Source organism: Formica exsecta, unplaced genomic scaffold (genome assembly GCF_003651465.1).
Source record: "Formica exsecta isolate Colony F162 unplaced genomic scaffold, ASM365146v1 scaffold122, whole genome shotgun sequence".
Taxonomy (NCBI): Eukaryota; Metazoa; Arthropoda; class Insecta; order Hymenoptera; family Formicidae; genus Formica; species Formica exsecta.
This window is the reverse complement of record NW_021848556.1, coordinates 1491028-1510679: the sequence shown is the minus strand read 5'-3', so window position 1 is coordinate 1510679 and position 19652 is coordinate 1491028. Positions and strand designations below refer to the sequence as shown.

The 19652-nt window shown below is 44.0% G+C and overlaps 1 protein-coding gene across 1 annotated transcript in view; it reads left to right on the top strand.

The window, feature by feature from the left end:
- The window catches only part of LOC115245165 (RNA pseudouridylate synthase domain-containing protein 2-like), a 128782-nt gene that overhangs the window by 83163 nt on the left and 25967 nt on the right, over positions 1 to 19652 (top strand). Inside the window, 2 exon segments of the mRNA XM_029823320.1 lie at positions 7369 to 7473; positions 15509 to 15596. Coding sequence (XP_029679180.1) covers positions 7369 to 7473; positions 15509 to 15596 — 193 coding nt within the window.

Below are 19652 nucleotides of genomic sequence, written 5' to 3'. Positions count from 1 at the left end.
GGTGTAGAAATTTACAAGTCTCAAGGGGTGAAACGGGACGCGAAATATCGACTAAAATTCGTCAAAATTGGACTATACTAAACGATAGAGAATCGCTTTTGCCATCATCAGCGCTTTTTTTTTTTTTTTTTTTTTTTTTTTTTTTTTTTTTTTGTCGCATATGTCATCGCGTCCGATGCCTACGTACTTGTCGCATTGTTCACATTTCGTTCACGTTGGGTAGAACCGTGTCATTTTGTCTTCTTTTTTTTCGACAAATTTTAGTGTCAATGGAAACATTTATGCGAGCGATTGTTTCTTCTCTCTTACATGTTCCGTACGTTAAAGATTAATATGTATTATATTTCCAAGAAGGGTTACCCGTCGCTGATCAGGGTGTTGCGTGTCGCGTGTTCATTACGCTACGCGTGTCACACCGCTCTTTTTTTAATTCCAGTATAATTTAATTAAAGCCGCGGTTACTCACTTATAACGCCGTGTGTCGCGTAGTATAAATTTTTTTCTTTACCTACGCTCGCTCTCCTCTCGGAATTCATCCCGATCCTATTACGCACGATTTATCGCGCATCGTGCGTTACTCGAGCAAAAAGGTTTCCGCCTTATCGTCAATCTCTTGGAAGAACAAATGATTTTTGCCGTAATGGCTCGCGCAGTTACAACAAACTTTCTCACGTATCGTCGACTCGCATTGAAGTGGAAATGTCGGATTGCGCGAAGACACGCGAAGTTTAACATCTTGTTCGATCCGGGACGCGTACGTGCGCCGACATGTGTTCTCCGTTATAAAGGGGAATCGATAGAGACATTTAAACGATGCGCAGACAATACGATACCGGTCTTCCGTAAAAACGAATTGGAGAAACTTTAATAAAGAATTTTAGATATAAAATTAATTTCGAAGATTGGAATTTTATGTACATGCAATTATTTTGGCACGATGTAAAATTGAGAATTCTCTCTTTGCGAGAAAAACTTCGCGAAATATATTCCAGGAGGAAGCGAACGGTTGAATAAGTTAACCTGCACCAGACGTGAAGATATATCATCTTTGTATCTTCTGGCCTGATGCAACGCGACTCTGTTATATCGAACGTACTTTATGCATGTGGACGATTCTCTAAAGCCACTCGAAGAGAGGATCCTTCGGCCGTTTGCGAAATATTTATGGCAGCCTGGTATTACGCTACCGACATTTTGTTTTTGCATACTTTATGAGCCCGTGCGAGAGATGGCTTAAGCCAAGAACCGGCAAACGTTTACTATAATGCTGAGAAATATTTAAATATTATACTTGCAAAAAAAAAAGACGGTTCTTTTTACAAACCGATGATTATAAATCATACTCTCGATTCGTCGACATGTATATTAACGTTAAACTTTTAAATCTTAGATATATATAGCTGGACAAATCTCAGAGACCAGGATATACCCGTTGGTTCGCAATCTGCTTTCATGACCGATCGCAATTTAACTTATTGATCGTGTTAAGAAAGTTTCGCTCGTCTTGTGCGCATTTAGCGTACACGTCGACTCGTTTCGAATTCGCGAATACACGATACATCTCGAATCGTAAAGCGCAGTGATTATATCGCTTTGCGGAATTTAGTTTGTCACTTTGAGAGAAAGAGAGAGAGAGAGAGTGAGAGAGCGCATCTCTCTTCGCAAACTAGATGCGCGCTGAAACTCTGTGCGCGCATTTGACGGAGGAGTCACATCACGGGATGTCGAGTTTCAGTTTTCGTCGGCGACACATGCCGTCGGAAGTGAGGATGAGAATAAATTAGCGCTGACTTGCAGATTGCGTCACGTCGGCATGTACAATGGAAGGACGCGACGCGACAGTGGCGATTTTTGTTTCCCTCCTCTCGTGTTCGTATTGATAAAACAGTTTCAGTTTTATACCCGGGATGGCGACTCGCCGTTCCCGAAAGGTCAAACTGTCCAGAAGAGAGAGACTTATATCGCGAACGAAAAAAAAAGTATTCGCATATTTTACAGCGCGACGTTATGTTTTGTCATTCGTGATTTTGCGAATCATCAATTCTTTTCATACAGTCGCGGAGAATATCTCGGAGCGATGTTTGTTTTAAAAATTAACGATCGTTGAATATATTTATATACTTTGAAGTGTAAGAGGTGGGATATTATTACGCGAAGATGATACGCTGTATTTTACGAGATTTTACTTTGAATTATTTTCTAGACGAGAGAGATGTTAATTTATATACCTTGCGAGACGAAAGACCGTTTTACTTTGCCAGACGCCGAAGCGTAAATTTTGCTTATAAGAACAAAGACGTTTTACGCGGCAAAATATTACGGTGATGATCAAAATCCGGTATATGCAAAAAGACAACGGGCCTCCGCGATGCGCGCATAATCTTCTCTCGTACGTGCATTAATATTTCAGGTCGTAATTTTCGCGGTAAATTACCGGGATAATCAAACAGAGAAGTAACTAGTCTTGGTGGATTGTAATTGCCGCGACGACAATTCGATGAACCGTAAATAGCGACGGTAAATGATCGCGTGCCACTAGACAAATTGTAAGTTTGTTGTAGTTACAGAGAGGGAGTTTTAAGGGAGGGAATATAACACGCTCGGAATAATTTATTACGATGTTATATTTTCTAGAAATAAAAATGTCTTATGAGATATACAAGGTACTTTAAATGAAATTACAACTTTTATTACCGCTTTGTTTAATTGCCTTTGTAGCAAGTAACTGCAAATTGATCCACGAGGTCTGCAATCAATTCGAAATTCCTTGATCAATAGAAATCAAATGAAGAATAATGTTTGCGAAAAATTGTGGCTCTTTCATTCAAATTCGTTTTACCATTGTGGCGTAACGGACTCCAAATTGATCAAAGAGTCTGCGGATGAAACGTAGTAACACCTCGCGAATGTAATTGGCCGTGAAAAGTTTCGCCGATCTCGCGGAATGCGCCTATCGGGAGTAGCGCTTCAACGCGTTCGTGGTATTTAACTCGGATAGAGAAAGACGGCAAAGGAGAGACGAAGAAAATAACGTGGAGAAAAGAAAGAGAGAGAAAAGCGTCCATTAGAAAATGAGGCATCCCGGGCTTAACGAAGTCGCGATTATAATGCTTCCACACCCGCTCGTTGTCGGTTCCCACACTCGCTTTGCCACGAATTACTCTCCCGGATTTGGAGAATAAAAGAGGAATGCAAAGACAACCGCGTTACGCGCCGCCCGCGCCTTTTCTCGTCACGCCGTCTCGCGTTTAATCTAACGTCGCCGCGCAGGACAATTGCCTCCACGAGGATAATTGCTTCTCTGCGAATTACTCGCGTCCGGAGAAATTCGTCCGTTCTCCCCGAAATGCCCTTTACGTCTCCCCGCTTATATATTTCGCAGTGTATCTTCATCATAAATATGCGCCCGACATTTGTTACGATTCTTTAACGTAAAAATTGCCTGGCTTTTAGCACGATTGCGGTACATATTTCTCCTTTGCGCGATGCACTTCTAAACGCCAGTGCTTTTCCGCATCGATATGTCTTGACATTAATATTTATATCCCTTTAATGTTATTGGGTTATATGTGTAGGTATATAGCTCTCACGGTGTCGAGCTTCTTTGTGATAAAGATTAACGATTGGTCGGTTATAGGGCGACGCAGCGGTAAATGATAAATCTTTGTCAGGCCAATGGCAATTATTGTGCTACCGTTGTCGATGGAACAGTCGTTTTACCCGGAGCGACTATTAATTAACGCGGTTCGATGATACCCGACACAAATATCTTTTTTTTTTTTTTTTCGCGCCGTTGAAAAATTGAGCCTGCAAATTCTTTTCGTGTGAAGTTTCACGGTTACAATGTTACGGTGTAAAAATTAATATTGCCTTATATATTTACACACTTGACGTGGAATTTGTTTAACGTGGACGATAAGCGTTGAATCAATCAACGGCTACAGCGTCACGAATCATTAAGCCTGTTACTCGTTATGCATGAGTACCTTGAAATATGCATACAGATATTAACGGAGGACGCATTCCCGTCGTTAACTATATGATCCATTGCCGCGATAATCGACTTAATAATAACGCCGTTCAATCATTCGCAAGTCAAAGCTCGTTTCCCAATTTCACGCGATCTTTGTCATTGAACGCCGGAAATGTCAATCTGGAAATTACATTATATATCGAGATGCGGTAATAACGCGTAAACATTAACCAACCAGTATTAAACGCTAACCCGAACGATATAATTGCCGATGAAACGTCGATCGCAACATGTTCGCATCTGGATTAATCGAATTCAGTAGAATTACATCGCGCGAGTCAAAGTCGTACTCGGTCAAGGCGGCGTTGAAAGAAGTTTCTGGGTGACGGCTTCATTCAAGGGTGATCAAAGTAGCACGCGGTCATTTTACTAAAAGCAACCGTCATCTTTATTAATTAGCGTACAAAACTACAAGAACTCAGTCGTTTTTTTTCTTCTCTCAACTCTAAGCGGATGATGATTCGTATCAGATCGACTTTTCCGATCTTTTCTTCGACGATCTTTCGAGAGTCGGATAGATAGATATAATATCTCTTACGAAAATATATTTATATGGCATTTAATCATCAACATAGTCGAATCCTCGATGTCGAAAATATAGCCGCTTTTTCATTTTATGGATCGCGCGAGATATAAGCCGATAAGCGTAGCAATTTGGTAGGACGCGAAATGGCGGCTGCGGAAATTGATGAAAAATTCGTGGCATCGCGGCGAGGACACAAAAGCCGGCGACTCCCGCTAATGACTCGGAAGTGTATTACCTCCGCCTGTCTCTCGTTCGCGGGACGCGCGTATAAACGGCTAGATTGAGTCCCGGCCGCGGCGGCGGCTAAAATGTAAATCCTGGAATGGAGGCTTTCTCAATTATATCGTCGGTGATGGATGAATCCCGCAACGGGTGTCCCGTTTTCTCCGGAAGAACGGGAAGCGACGCTTCCGTCCCTCCTTTTGTCGCCGCCTCGGGCTGGGCTTTATTCATAAATATACGTATCGCGACGAGACATTTGCGAGGAATGACGGTCGCTTTATCTCGGAAATCGTCTTCTCTTCGAGACGAGTCGATAAATATAGCGATCGCGTAATACAGCCGGCATCTCGTTACATCGTTATTACGTAATTATCCGAGTTTTTTTTCCTTTTTCGCGAAACTTGATTTCGCAGAAATCAATTCTGCACGATGAATATTTTTGCGTGAATTTTAAGCGGGCGTCTGTCTGAGATTTCCGCCGAATGAAAATCGGATTCGCTGAGGAGGAATTTATCGCTAAAATGTGACGTAATAATAGCAGTTTTGCAGAATCTAACAGAGGGGAGAAACTTGGTAGCGCGACGTCGAGCAGTTATTCGTCATCCTTTCCGTCTCATACGGAGAGGAGAAGTTTTCAACCTGCCACCATGTAGTTGTACACGCACATACACACACATGCACACATACAAATGAGAAGCGGCGCAGTCACGTACCGTGGAAACTGGATCTCTTGGGTCTTGTTCGCCGCGTTTTCGGCTATTTTAAGGAAGACGAATCGCGGCGAGGATTCTAAACCAATTCCGCGGGCAAAGAGCGAGACGCGAAAGAGCATCTCAGATGAACATAAATTACTTTCGTCTTTCGAGGCGTCGTTCGTTTTTTTTTTTTTCTCTCACGTGTTGGAATACACTTGGCGATATCGGGATTGCTCGGGATCGTTTACAATTCGCAGGATCACATATAAGTCTCTTATCATATATAAATTTGCTCGGACCTTTCCTCGAGACATTTCCGGCCGACGATGGTTATGGTGGAAGGATATCGCCAGGGGGGAGGAGAGAAAGAGCCGCAATGCAGGCAAGGGCGTTGTCAGGGACGACCCTAGCAACCCTAAGGCCTCATTCGCACTGTATTTGCGACGATCCGTTTGCGGAATGGCACCCGTGCGTCCGATCGGTCCTCAATTCGATGTGCCAGCCACGCGGACGTAATTCGTTTCATCAGTGTGTGAACCTTGTATCGCGATGTCATTTTTCGGCCGCGCCGATCGATGTTGCTTGTTCACGATGAATTTCGAGATAGGATCCGATGGATCGCGCAATATCAGCGATATCGCGACGAGGGAGAAATGTTTGAATCTTCTTGGAATCTCTCTCCGATCGAGCCGCGTTTTACTCATACATTTACTCGCACTTTATCGAATATTAGCCGTTGTTTTCTGTCTCTTCCGCGGAATCTCTCGCGTTATTTTTCCTATTTGAAATCTCGTAATCTCGGTGACGGCATTACGGATGGCTAATTGGACATACGACGTAATCCAGTTAATTTCTCATTATGCAAATGGCGAGACATGTGATTGCGTAATTGTATTAACCTTCAGTTGAACTGCATCTACGCTTCAGAGGAGGAGGGAGGAAATTGGGGAGGGGGAAGGGAGACACACTCAGGTTTTGCGGATTGTAGAATTCTTTCACGTACTCCATAAGTCTCGTCGTTTTAACTGTACTTTCTGCAATTACCTACGTACAATCTTTTTGCTTCCCCATTTCTTTCTTTACGAGCCCAGAATATTAGCCTTGTTTCGTTTTGAATGCAGAAAGCGTAGGAAAGTGGAGCGCTGAAAGCGGAGCGCACCTCACGTTCGTCGTTTAATTTAATTACCGAGACTAAATTATATATGCTTCTAAGCAAGGTGAACACAGAACAGCTACTTAATTAGGCATCGTCTGACTCTCTCTCTCTCTCTCTCTCTCTTCCGCGCGCGCGAAGCTTCGAAAGTTACGGGTGTACATTCGCGTTAATGTCCGGGTAATACTCGATTAAGATTTGTAAATTCCCGATCGGTCGATTGATTGTCCTTCCGCTTGTTCCGCCTGTATTTTCGCGAATCGAGTAATTACCGAGCGAGAGGAGGGAGAGGGAGGAAGCGCGTTAGCAGTATGCGAATTATCAAGCGCCAAATCAAGCTCTCCCTGGACTCCCTGGGGAGCCGCTCTCTGTATTTACTCGTCCCATTAACGCCGGATTAGTATGTAGAACGTAAACGCGTCCGTAAAATAGAGATGAGTTAACCGGATTGATTACCATAAATCGATGCACCCGAAGCTTTCGGCGCGTGCCCGTTCGCGTTTGCGGCAACATCCGGATACACAATGGCCGATGATGCCTTGTTCGTGTCCATTGTGTCCGACGGACATCCCGCATCCCGAGCTGGTAGATCCATCGCGATTCATCTTACGTGGACGTCGCTCAGACGATGTTTAGAAAATTAAGGCCACGTCAGAGACCGCGCGCCCTTTTAACGTCCCGTATCATGAATGAAAGATACACGGAATAATAACGAGGTGTGTGTTTGTTCTCGTTGCAGGTCGATCTGAAGCCGTTGCGGGAGGCGACGGTCGCGGTACCAGCGCCGAAGATCACCGAGAAGCGAAAAGCCGAAGATGCTGACGCTAGCAAGGATCTGAAGAAGGTAAGCGTAACCTTGTTTTCGCAGACCATGTTTGACGAGCCATTTAATAGATTATAGCGCAGCCAAGTACTAGAGGCGGTTGCGTTGAAATTAGGAGATGAGAAACGCTCCTCGCGCTTCAAGGACACTATCGAGTTACAAGTTATTCGGTACTTTCAAGCCTCCTCGGGAACTTGAATTAGTTCCAAGTAGAAGACAAGATTGATTACCTCTTTGTCTCGTGTACGAAACCGACTTTTTCAGCGGCTTTCCATCCGACGCATTCGATACTCCCATCGTCGTTGCGCGTGCGTATTCCGTATTATCTAGGATAGTTAACGCAATTAACGCGCGTTATGCGGTTATATCGGAGAGAACCGGTACATACCTATCTACTTCGATTCGACGTCCATTTTCGTGCCCTCGTAACTCATGTGGAGAGCCAGCCGGGACGGCGGTGCGGGGGAGTTAGGAACAGATTACCGTGTGTGCGGTATCCGCCTACCATCTATCCACCGCCGTGTACTCCTCGTCGTCCTCCTCGTCGATATTCGACGCGCCGTGGCGTCAGCCGCGAGGCACGGCCTCATTAATTTGGTCGGCGCGCGCGAGAGCGCCCGCTCATTAACGAAATAAACGTTGCCGAGAGGCGGCAAAGTCCCGGGTCGTCGCGCTTTGAGAAACCCGAGTTGTCGGCGTCACTGTTGCTGACAAGTCGCCGTCGGCCTTTGACGTTTAGCTTTCGCGCGGGTTACGAGAGTTAACGATGTTGCGCCGTGACGGAGTTAAAGGACGGCCTTGGTATAAGAAAGATTGTTTGCATCTCGGTATCTCTCGTCGGAATCATCTTCAGCTCAGTATATTATTCGTATAGATCCGCCGAGAGGCGTTATGCAATCTCTTTCTGTTTCTTGTTTTTTTTTTCTTTTTTGATGGATTACTTCGTAGAACGCTGATCGCTTTGTTGTTTTTGTTCGTTAATGCGGGTATTCGTTGAAGCGATCAAGCAGATGTTTATTTGACTGGATTATAATGGATATAATGAGCAGAAACATCACGGATAAAAATAATTGAAATTTATTTATTCGCGGCGCATCTCGCGGAAAAGATGCGCGATTTATTTCGCGATTCTTCTACTAATTCCCCGCGATAATCCGCGATTACTGTCAGTACGTTGTTTATTTCTTTTTTCTTTTTTTCCTCTTATCCTCCCGTTCTTGAGAGCAACAGTAGTTTACAGATCGCTACGAGTTAAGCTAAGATAGCCAGGAAATTAATTGCCCAAGGCAGCGCTTGGGAGACTCGAGCGACTACTCTAGTCGAGCAATGGCTCCGTTAATCCACCATTGGTCTAAGTAAACCCGAAGCTACGCGCGCGCGTTCAAGTTCGCACTTAGAGCGTCTTTTTTCCCTGCATTTTAAAAATATATATTTCCCTGTGGCGATTATTCATTCTATTAGAAATAAACTCGAGAAGAAATAAAATCGACGGACGAGTTTTACGTAATAGAAGAAAACGAGAGATTTATAAGAAATGCATGCGCGTTTCTTTTCTTTTTTTCAATCAAATGTGATGAAGCTATTCGATTTCGATGAAACAATCGTCACTTTAAGCAGTTTAAGCGGAAGCGCGGCAGCAACAGGCGGTGTGTCAAGCCAGTGCCAGAGATTCGAGACGATGTGTCTGCGTGGTTTGTACGCGTGCAATGTACGTATGTGTGCACGTGAAAGGACGGCGGGGGGCACACGCAAACATTCTTCCATCTCGCAACTTCTTTTTTTTTTGCCCAGCAACGGCGTGACCCGAGAAAGTACATTACGCTCGTTACGATCGAAGTTGTATCCGCCCCGCTATCCGACGTCGCGGATTTATTCCTTCTCGCTCGGATATACTCCGTCTCTTGTTCGCCCGCGAGATTCCTCGCGCGTTGCGGGTCGAAGGAAACATTCCCGCGTTCTCGGGTGAGAGGTGATACGTTACACCGGGGGAGGCGCGCGAAAGTAATTTATCTCGCCGAGCTCGCGAGGGCTTTCCTCTGTCGCAGCGTGCGTCGTAAATTAGATACGCGAGGGGGATATACGCGCGACGCACACGATGACAGGTCGCGGCGCGAGTCACTCGTTGACAGAGCGCTCGAGATATCGCCTCTTAATATCAGGTGATTGCATAAGTTCATGCTTTCTCTTATGCACAAATGGACTTATCTGAACAATGTTTGACGCTAAATTGACATAAGACAACGTCATCTATTCGGTGTAAGCAACAATTACCACACGAAAACAATAGAACTCCGCCATGCAGTAACTTAATGCCATCTATGAAAATCGGGCACGAACTTATGCAATCATCCAATATAAAGGGATGATTAAACCGCTCGTTGTTTTACGACGGCCGTTAATCTTTTATCGCGGGAGCGACTTTGTATAGGATCGACTTTGAACGTGTTACGCCCTGTTTACGCACGGTACGTTATAATGCGTGTTACGTTGCATTATACTAGCTCGAACCTCGGCAGAATTCGCCATGTCCAAAATCGGAATGCACGCGCACGCGGATCGCCTCTGGCATGTCTCTCTTTGTCTTCCTACGTCGTGTACATTCCATCCTACGCGCGTTTGCACATCCGATATTACAGCGCACGTTCCGGCTAGGTTTCTGAAAATACATACACTCTCTCTCTTTCTCTCTCTCTCTCTTTCTTGCATAAATTCCTCTAATATAAATATACCTATCGCGACTAGTACTTCGATGAGGACTCCTATCAAAGGCCACGAATGCAGACCGGAGAATCGGCGAAGCGTGAGTCTTAAATGGCACATCGCCGGGGGAGAACGAGAGACAGAGAAAGAGAGAGAGAGAGGGAGTAAGCGGGCTTCAGGACTTCGAGGAAAGCCTCAGACGATGAAAGCAACGCGGTCGATCGTTTGCCCAGGAGCAAGAGAGACCGTCGTTAACTCGCGGACGGAGGTGGATTCAAACTCGGGGATGGCAGGGCGAGAGAGCGAGGGAATCGTTCGAGGCTGGGAGAGTGAAAGGGAGGGATGTTTTAGGGCCGGTCGATACAGCCGAAAGTCCAGAGAGCGAGCCGAGTGGCGCGAAAATTCGTGGATGAGGATATATCGTCGCGCGAGGGACTTAAATGGAGAAACCGAGAGGGTGGTTTTTATCCCCCTTTCCGTCTGCCTCCCCACACTTCTTCGCCACTTTGCTTCTCGCACAACTCCTCCTGCGTCGCGCCTTGTAACTCTGTGCTCTTTGTGGCACTAGAGAGTCTCGTGTTTCCTCATCATCGTCGTCGTCGTCGTTGTCGTTCTCGTCGTCGTCATCATCGTCATTATCGTTCTTGTCATCGGTCTCGTTCGCCCTCACAGTTGCGACGATGACTAACGTTTTCACCCGAGATCACAAACAATATGTAACGGAAGCGTTAGTTATTTAAGCAAAAATTTCGAACAGCCTCGTTATGATTAACGAGATACTCGATCGAATCAAAGTTGGATCGTTTGATTATTTCGTCTTTTTTTTTTTTTTTTCAAAGCACACAAACCGGATGAACACGAGACTGTTATTAAAAGCGACTGACTGTCAATATTAATGAAATGCCGCGTTGAGAGTGAATTTATCATCTATTGTTGAAATGGAAATTTATTCTATAATGCATGATTTCGATCATAAATAGGATTTCATCATTTGATATCGCGAATGATTGATTGTTTCATTAAACGCAATCAGGAACATTTTCCTTCAGAAACTATTGTCCTATCCTTCTTCTATTGCGCTTTATATTTGATTTCTACCACATTTTGTCTATACTTTTCATTGCACGGATCGCATGGATTCTTGATTGCTTGTGAATATTTCTCACGTGTAATCAATTACACGGTAATTGATTATTTCGAGTTATCGTTAATTATGGAATGCGTTTTCAATGAAACGTTGCAATTAACAGCACTCTTGAAACAAGCTGTTTGTCGCTCCCTCCTTCCCTCTCTCTAAATACTAGCATATATATATAAGCCAACGCATAAATATACATATTAATTTTCACAAATGTTTCCATTTAATATCCGTTGTCTCGCTCTCGCGAGGTTAAAATAGCCGGTCATTATTGTAAATTACAATTAATTAGTAATACGCACGACGTTGCATCGATGCAAAAACGCGAGTGTATGATCTATGCATTATGAGGTGTAATGTTCCGTTGAAACTGTTATAGCAGGCTAAATTGAAAAGATGCATGCTTGATATTTTTCTTTATTAAACTACGAAAAATATCTTAAAATTATATCTATCGCGTGTGTCTCTCTGTAATAATATTGCGTTCAATGTAATACAAACATAATTCGATTTACGATCGATATTATCGCTTGGCGTGGACGCGATCTCGCTCCACGAGAGATTTTCCATCGCTCGCGACTCTGCGGCAACCTTAATTACATTTCTGCCGGTCCGCAATGTCCGCGCTGGCCGATAATCATTGATGAACACGTAAGCGTGAAGAGAAGTCTTTTCCCATCGACATCTATCGATCTACCGCTGTATCGGGCGGTATCAACCGCGCGCGATCGAAAATTCAACGTGCAACACCCCGTGTAATCCGATTTACTTCGGTTCGATGCACCCGCGATTTCAACTAATTATGTCCGCGCGTTAATTAAAACGTGTCGCGTACGGAATATTAGGATCCATTAACGTAATGCGCCGGTTATTTCGAACGAAAGGCGCGGCCGTCTCGTCCGGCGTGGCGAGCCGGATGTCTCTCATTTATTAATTTTAATTAACGATCTGAAATTAAAATGATTCCTTCGTATGAGAATAAGGCCTCTCCTTGGGAAACGAACGCTATATCTCTCTTGGGTCTCCGCTGTTTTATTTACGCGGAATATCTGACGGTCATTCGCGGAGTAGGAAATTATTTTCGAGCATCCTATCATTTTAAGTTTTTGTTTGTGAGCGTGGAGTATTATATGTTTTGATATTCCTGAATTATAATTCTTGCAACGATAGTCAAATGACATCCAAATGCACAGAGAGTCATTTGAACGAGGGAATCTTTGCCGATTTATACGCTCGTTTTGCTAATCGCGCGTATTCCTTATCGTGGGATGTCATGGTTCACTAGATTTCAGACCAAAGCGAGGTAACACGAACCGGATGGAAATGCAAAGAGAGTTGTGCGAAGATTGTAACAAAGTTTTACTTTTTAATTAGATTACGCGATTACCTCCGTATTCTCGCCTCGTCTTAATCGTACCGCGTTTCTGCAAGATTCTACTTATCTCGCATTTAGTAACGACGTGATGTCTCGTAATAGCGGCCACTTGATGTTACGATTTTCGTCGATTGTCGTACGTAAATTTCAGCGAGCACGTGCGACGCGTGGGGTTTTTGAGAAAATTTTGTGCGACTTTGCGGGACAAACGTTGCGGACGAAACTTTTGGCAGACGGAAAGAGATTTATCACACCGGTATCGCGAGATTCATGCTGGTGCATATCTTCCTCCCTGAATTTGAATTTGTACGCATTATGAGGATGCGTTATACATTGCATCCTTTCATTCCGCATGATTAATCTGCGTTTCGATGGACACAATTTCCGCGAAATTTTTCTCGGCTCATCATAAATATACGTCCGCGTGATAATTCAATAAGCGGGACCAGCGAAAAGAACTGCGTCGCAAAACTGCGCCGTGAGTTTTCACTTTCTGCGCACGATTCCACGCCCCCCCTTATTGTCCTGGGGAATGTATGCCGCATTTTTTTGCACGATAAATTTATCGTCGCCATACGTCAGCTCACACGACTCTCGCGCAAAGCCTGATTAGAAGTCTACTTATCTACTGCGCCCTTTATTTCAGTCGCAAAGTGACAAATAACACCGGCCTCTGTATATATCTCCGTTTTTAATCGAGGGTCCGCCATAAATTCGACGTAACCACAATTTTTGCCGACGAGGATAATCCGGCGGTAGAGCAGGTAAAAATTGTGGCGCGGTCACCCCGGAACAAAATAAAATTTCCATTTTCGACTTAAGGATATTCGATAAGTACCGGGACACTTTTCCGGCGGACTTTCACGCCATTATCACCGCAACATTATATATGTACTTGGAAACGAAATGATATTTGTTCGTCCTTAATTACATTTCTGCCGGTCCGCAATGTCCGCGCTGGCCGATAATCATTGATGAACACGTAAGCGTGAAGAGAAGTCTTTTCCCATCGACATCTATCGATCTACCGCTGTATCGGGCGGTATCAACCGCGCGCGATCGAAAATTCAACGTGCAACACCCCGTGTAATCCGATTTACTTCGGTTCGATGCACCCGCGATTTCAACTAATTATGTCCGCGCGTTAATTAAAACGTGTCGCGTACGGAATATTAGGATCCATTAACGTAATGCGCCGGTTATTTCGAACGAAAGGCGCGGCCGTCTCGTCCGGCGTGGCGAGCCGGATGTCTCTCATTTATTAATTTTAATTAACGATCTGAAATTAAAATGATTCCTTCGTATGAGAATAAGGCCTCTCCTTGGGAAACGAACGCTATATCTCTCTTGGGTCTCCGCTGTTTTATTTACGCGGAATATCTGACGGTCATTCGCGGAGTAGGAAATTATTTTCGAGCATTCTATCATTTTAAGTTTTTGTTTGTGAGCGTGGAGTATTATATGTTTTGATATTCCTGAATTATAATTCTTGCAACGATAGTCAAATGACATCCAAATGCACAGAGAGTCATTTGAACGAGGGAATCTTTGCCGATTTATACGCTCGTTTTGCTAATCGCGCGTATTCCTTATCGTGGGATGTCATGGTTCACTAGATTTCAGACCAAAGCGAGGTAACACGAACCGGATGGAAATGCAAAGAGAGTTGTGCGAAGATTGTAACAAAGTTTTACTTTTTAATTAGATTACGCGATTACCTCCGTATTCTCGCCTCGTCTTAATCGTACCGCGTTTCTGCAAGATTCTACTTATCTCGCATTTAGTAACGACGTGATGTCTCGTAATAGCGGCCACTTGATGTTACGATTTTCGTCGATTGTCGTACGTAAATTTCAGCGAGCACGTGCGACGCGTGGGGTTTTTGAGAAAATTTTGTGCGACTTTGCGGGACAAACGTTGCGGACGAAACTTTTGGCAGACGGAAAGAGATTTATCACACCGGTATCGCGAGATTCATGCTGGTGCATATCTTCCTCCCTGAATTTGAATTTGTACGCATTATGAGGATGCGTTATACATTGCATCCTTTCATTCCGCATGATTAATCTGCGTTTCGATGGACACAATTTCCGCGAAATTTTTCTCGGCTCATCATAAATATACGTCCGCGTGATAATTCAATAAGCGGGACCAGCGAAAAGAACTGCGTCGCAAAACTGCGCCGTGAGTTTTCACTTTCTGCGCACGATTCCACGCCCCCCCTTATTGTCCTGGGGAATGTATGCCGCATTTTTTTGCACGATAAATTTATCGTCGCCATACGTCAGCTCACACGACTCTCGCGCAAAGCCTGATTAGAAGTCTACTTATCTACTGCGCCCTTTATTTCAGTCGCAAAGTGACAAATAACACCGGCCTCTGTATATATGATATCTCCGTTTTTAATCGAGGGTCCGCCATAAATTCGACGTAACCACAATTTTTGCCGACGAGGATAATCCGGCGGTAGAGCAGGTAAAAATTGTGGCGCGGTCACCCCGGAACAAAATAAAATTTCCATTTTCGACTTAAGGATATTCGATAAGTACCGGGACACTTTTCCGGCGGACTTTCACGCCATTATCACCGCAACATTATATATGTACTTGGAAACGAAATGATATTTGTTCGTTTTCCATTACTTTTCGCTATCTTTTAAAACGTCGCGGTCGCTCTCTATTGTCTCGTAAAATTCTATTGTTTTATACCGTTTTTGTACGTCTCGTGTATAGAAGTGCGCGCGGTTATTCCATATATGCCGGACATTGCGGAGTTCGCATATAACCGTGGTCTGACCCCCCTCTCAGGATGGTCACTTATCTCTACTACGTTCTTTGTTCCAGGCGAAATTGGAAACGAAAGCGCTGAAAGCGAAGAGGCCGGGATTCACGGACGAGCGGTACAACGAGACCAGTTATTACGTGGAGCACGGTCAGTATTTTGTATTAGACGTTTCGAATTTAATCCTCTCGCGACCCCCCAAGGTTGCCTTTAATATCGCGAATTAATGCGGCGTCCCGTGACTTTCGTCTCGTATTCCAGTCGAGAGATCGCGATGCATAATTATTCGCGCACGTCAAATTTGGTTTGTCCGTCGCTTTTCGAAAGCGAATCAACGATAATCGAGAGACGTGATAGCTCTTTCGACGGCAAAAAATATGCGCGGTGTGGGATCCCTTAAATGGGATTGATTAATTTTCAACAACAGTATTGGCTCTACACTCGTGTACCCGAGTCCGCCGACCGCGAGTCAAATAATCGCGGCTAATCCCCAAGATAAACACAACTGGCTGCGATAATCCGTCGACTTTCTCGCTCGACCCTCGTCGACGATCGTCGAAAACGAGGACGAGCAGGAAAATCGAATCCGTAAAATGAGGACGGAATGGAGTGAAAACTGCGATGCAACAGATTTTACGAGGCCCCAACGTATATTTCCTTCCGTGGTTATATCATCGATTTCCAATTTCTCCATTATTTTCGAATTTTGGGGCATTTTAGATAAACTAAACGGCAATCGTTTTCGAGTAAAATTTTTATTTGATCGACAGATTTCTAAAATGATTAATTCTTAAAATAATAATAATACAAAATGTGTGTCGAAATATCTTTTAAAATATACTAATATCTTTTAAAATATCCTCTTAAAATAATATCTTGAATTTTTTAAGACAGAAATTTCTATCAGCTACAAATCTAAAATTTAAATCGAACGACAAAAAGAAATGCTTATCTTAATCTTTCGATCATATAAGGGTGCCCCGTGGCGAACTCAAAGGAAAAGCTTCAAAAAGCTACAATAGCATATTCGCTTCGTATGCTGGTACGGCTCTTGTCGAACAACTTTAATATATCTCTTTGTAGAATAAAACTGTCATATACATAAACTCGCGTATAACTCTCCAATACGTGAAAGATTATATTTGTATGGCAGTTAAGTCAATATATTTCGATTCGGTTGGTTTATCTTGTGCCAATATGTGTCCCGCGATTGGAGTAACCGGACACTTGAAAGAGAGAGAGAGACGCAAGCTCTCCGTAGTCTTGCTTCATGCAGAATTATCAAATGAAGATACATCCATAGGCAGACACGGAAGCTCATTATTGCTATGGATGACGAACCGCGATAACGCGACGACGAGGAACGCGAGAAATCCGAGATCGCGCGCGCTGGAAATGGAAAAGCTGACCGGATAATAATTAAATTACCATTTCGACGAGAGGCGGGGGGAGGAAAGGAACTTATCGGTTCATCGTGTACCAATATGTGTGTCCGATAATCGATGCGAATACCGTAGAAACGTCGTTTCCCCGTTTTCACGAACTCGTGCTACCACGACATTTTTCAGCATCCAGGCAACGGATGCTACCTATCGTTTCAGACAAATGTTTAACGATTCTAAGATTGAAGCGAATCGAATAGTTTGTTTCCTCGCGGTGTGGCAAAATGAAATCAAGAGATAAAGATTTTTCTTTATTTTAACAGTAACGGTTTACGCTTCACAAGTAATGACAAAGAAATTGGATTGAATTATAAGCATTCTGAAATTCACATTCTTAGATAAGAATGTGAATTTTAAGATATTATATTGATGACGCAGATTCTTTATAAATATAGATTTTTTACATAAAAAAATTTAGGCTTTTAATTAAACGCTGTTTTATAAAGTTTCGATTTTATGAAGAAAGGCTGACTCTTAAAAAGCTTACATAGATAATCATAGATAATATATTATAAATATATACTTTATAGATTAATACTAATCATTAGGAAAATAGAAGCATGGATGCTTTTTTAACGTTACAGAGGAAACCTGATAGGCGAGTGAGACTAAAATTATTCGATAAACTTTATCTTATGATTACGGTCACGCCTTTGAATCCAGATATTCTTACAACGTGTGAACAATTTTTTATCGTCTAATTTTATTCTTATCGAGTCAGAGAAATATTAGAGCGGAGAACGACACGTCGCAATTTTAGCGCTTTTATCTTAGAAGGGAGTCTCCTGTGCATCGTGCAGACCGCGTCGAGAGCGTACGGTTAACTTTTCAGTAGTTCGAGTCGGCGTTTCTCTCGCCGTGCCGCCGTCGGTTGGCGCGATTAAAGTATAGTATATCCAGCGTGTGGAGAGAAAAGCTACGGTACCGTCTCGGGTGGGAACGATCGGTCGGCATTGTCGGATCGAGCGATACGTGAGGCACGCCGACGTGAGCTCATTATCGCGAGTTAGGGTTGCCGTTCGCGATAACGGCCGTTTGCGGTGCGCAAAGAGAGGAAGAGAGAGAGAGAGAGAGAGAGAGAGAGACTAGGAGAAGGAAATCGAGGCGAGAATACGGAATTTCCATCGGCGGAAGACGCACGAAGAAAGGGCGAAGGCAGAGAGAGAGGGGGAGGGGGAGAGAGAGAGTGAGAGAGGTGGCGAAGGGTAACGGGGGCGGTTACAGAGACGCGAGAAAGGGATCGATCGATCGGATATTTAGACGGGCGACTGGCAATATCGACAACCAATATCTGCTCTACATTCGAATAATAGACCCGCGCGGGCGACGCATCTCTCTCTCTCTCTCTCTCTCCCTCTCTCTTGTCGGCGAAACAAAGACCTATTAATGCCACTTGGAAGATAGACAGCTGCACGTACGTTCTCCACAACTACGCCCCCGCCATTCTCTCCTATTCCCCGTGCATCTTGCGCCCCTTAAATGCACCGCGCTCGATCGAACCCGAAGACGCCGCGGGACGCCTTAGGTATGTGTGGAAATTAAGGGCGGCGCATTGTCCGGAGTAGGTCAAAAGAACTTGCTTTTCCAAGTTACACACACACACACATATATATATATTCGAACAATAATTTCCCGTCTGTCTTCTTATTTCTTAAGGGAAAGACGAGTGATTTCCAGTATCGGCATTTTTTCGTAAAAAAAATATTAGAAGAACATGAAAGATTCTCAGGCAATGATATCACTTAGAATTTGATGGAAGCTACATGATACCATTTTGGTGAGTCTTATTCGGCAAAATTGCGGCTTTTGCCGTTCCGATGGTAGTAGTAGGCACTTCGTAACGGCACAAACGCCGGATTTGGAAGCTCTGAAATCCGAAACGTCGGCTTATACCGTCGCGCGTTGTACACGATGGGATCTTCGCCATCTGCGATCAGCTATCCCGTACCGACACACGTATACATACGCGCGCGCACACACACACACACACACACACACACACACACACACACACTCGCGTACACTTACGACTTATGAGCAAAGATTGGGGAAGCCGCGGGTTTCTACGTGATTCAAATCTAGATCCGACCCTATTCCCAAGTTAAGAAGCCCGGCGTACGTTATCGAGCCGAGAAATCCTCGGTCTCGGTAATTCGGCCCCGACTAGCCAGTCCCCCTTTTCCATCTCGTCCATATCTCAATTCCTTTTTCGCGAAGGCTGAATTTATTCACAATGAACACCCCGGAGAGATCATTTAAAGATAAATATCATACACATTTTTTTGTATTATTTTAATCGAATTAATTATAAATCATCGTTGATTCGTCCGAGGTGAAACTTAACACGTGAGAGGGAGGGGTGGTTCCCCTTCGTCACATAATTGAAATATTTCGAGAAGTATTATACCGTCCTCTTCACATTACGATCCGCCAACGTGCGTCGCTCTAATTGGCCACGAAGACACTCCTCGCGGCTTTGTACCCGCCTTGTCTAAAGACGAGTCTCTCTTTACGAGGGGAGAATATGTTGGCAGCCCTTCGCGATTGCGGAAACACGAGCTCGTTCGACGGCCCGTCCGTCGGAAGCTCTCGTGCGATATTTCCTGGGCGTCCTCTCTGGTAGAGGATGCGCTAGAGGCTCTCGAGGTATAGAGCGCGGCAACCGCGACACGTGACATATTTCATTGTTGGTGATTTCATCATATTCGGTACGTTATAATGATAGCGAATAGCAATTCTTTTTTTTAAATTCTTTAATTTTTTA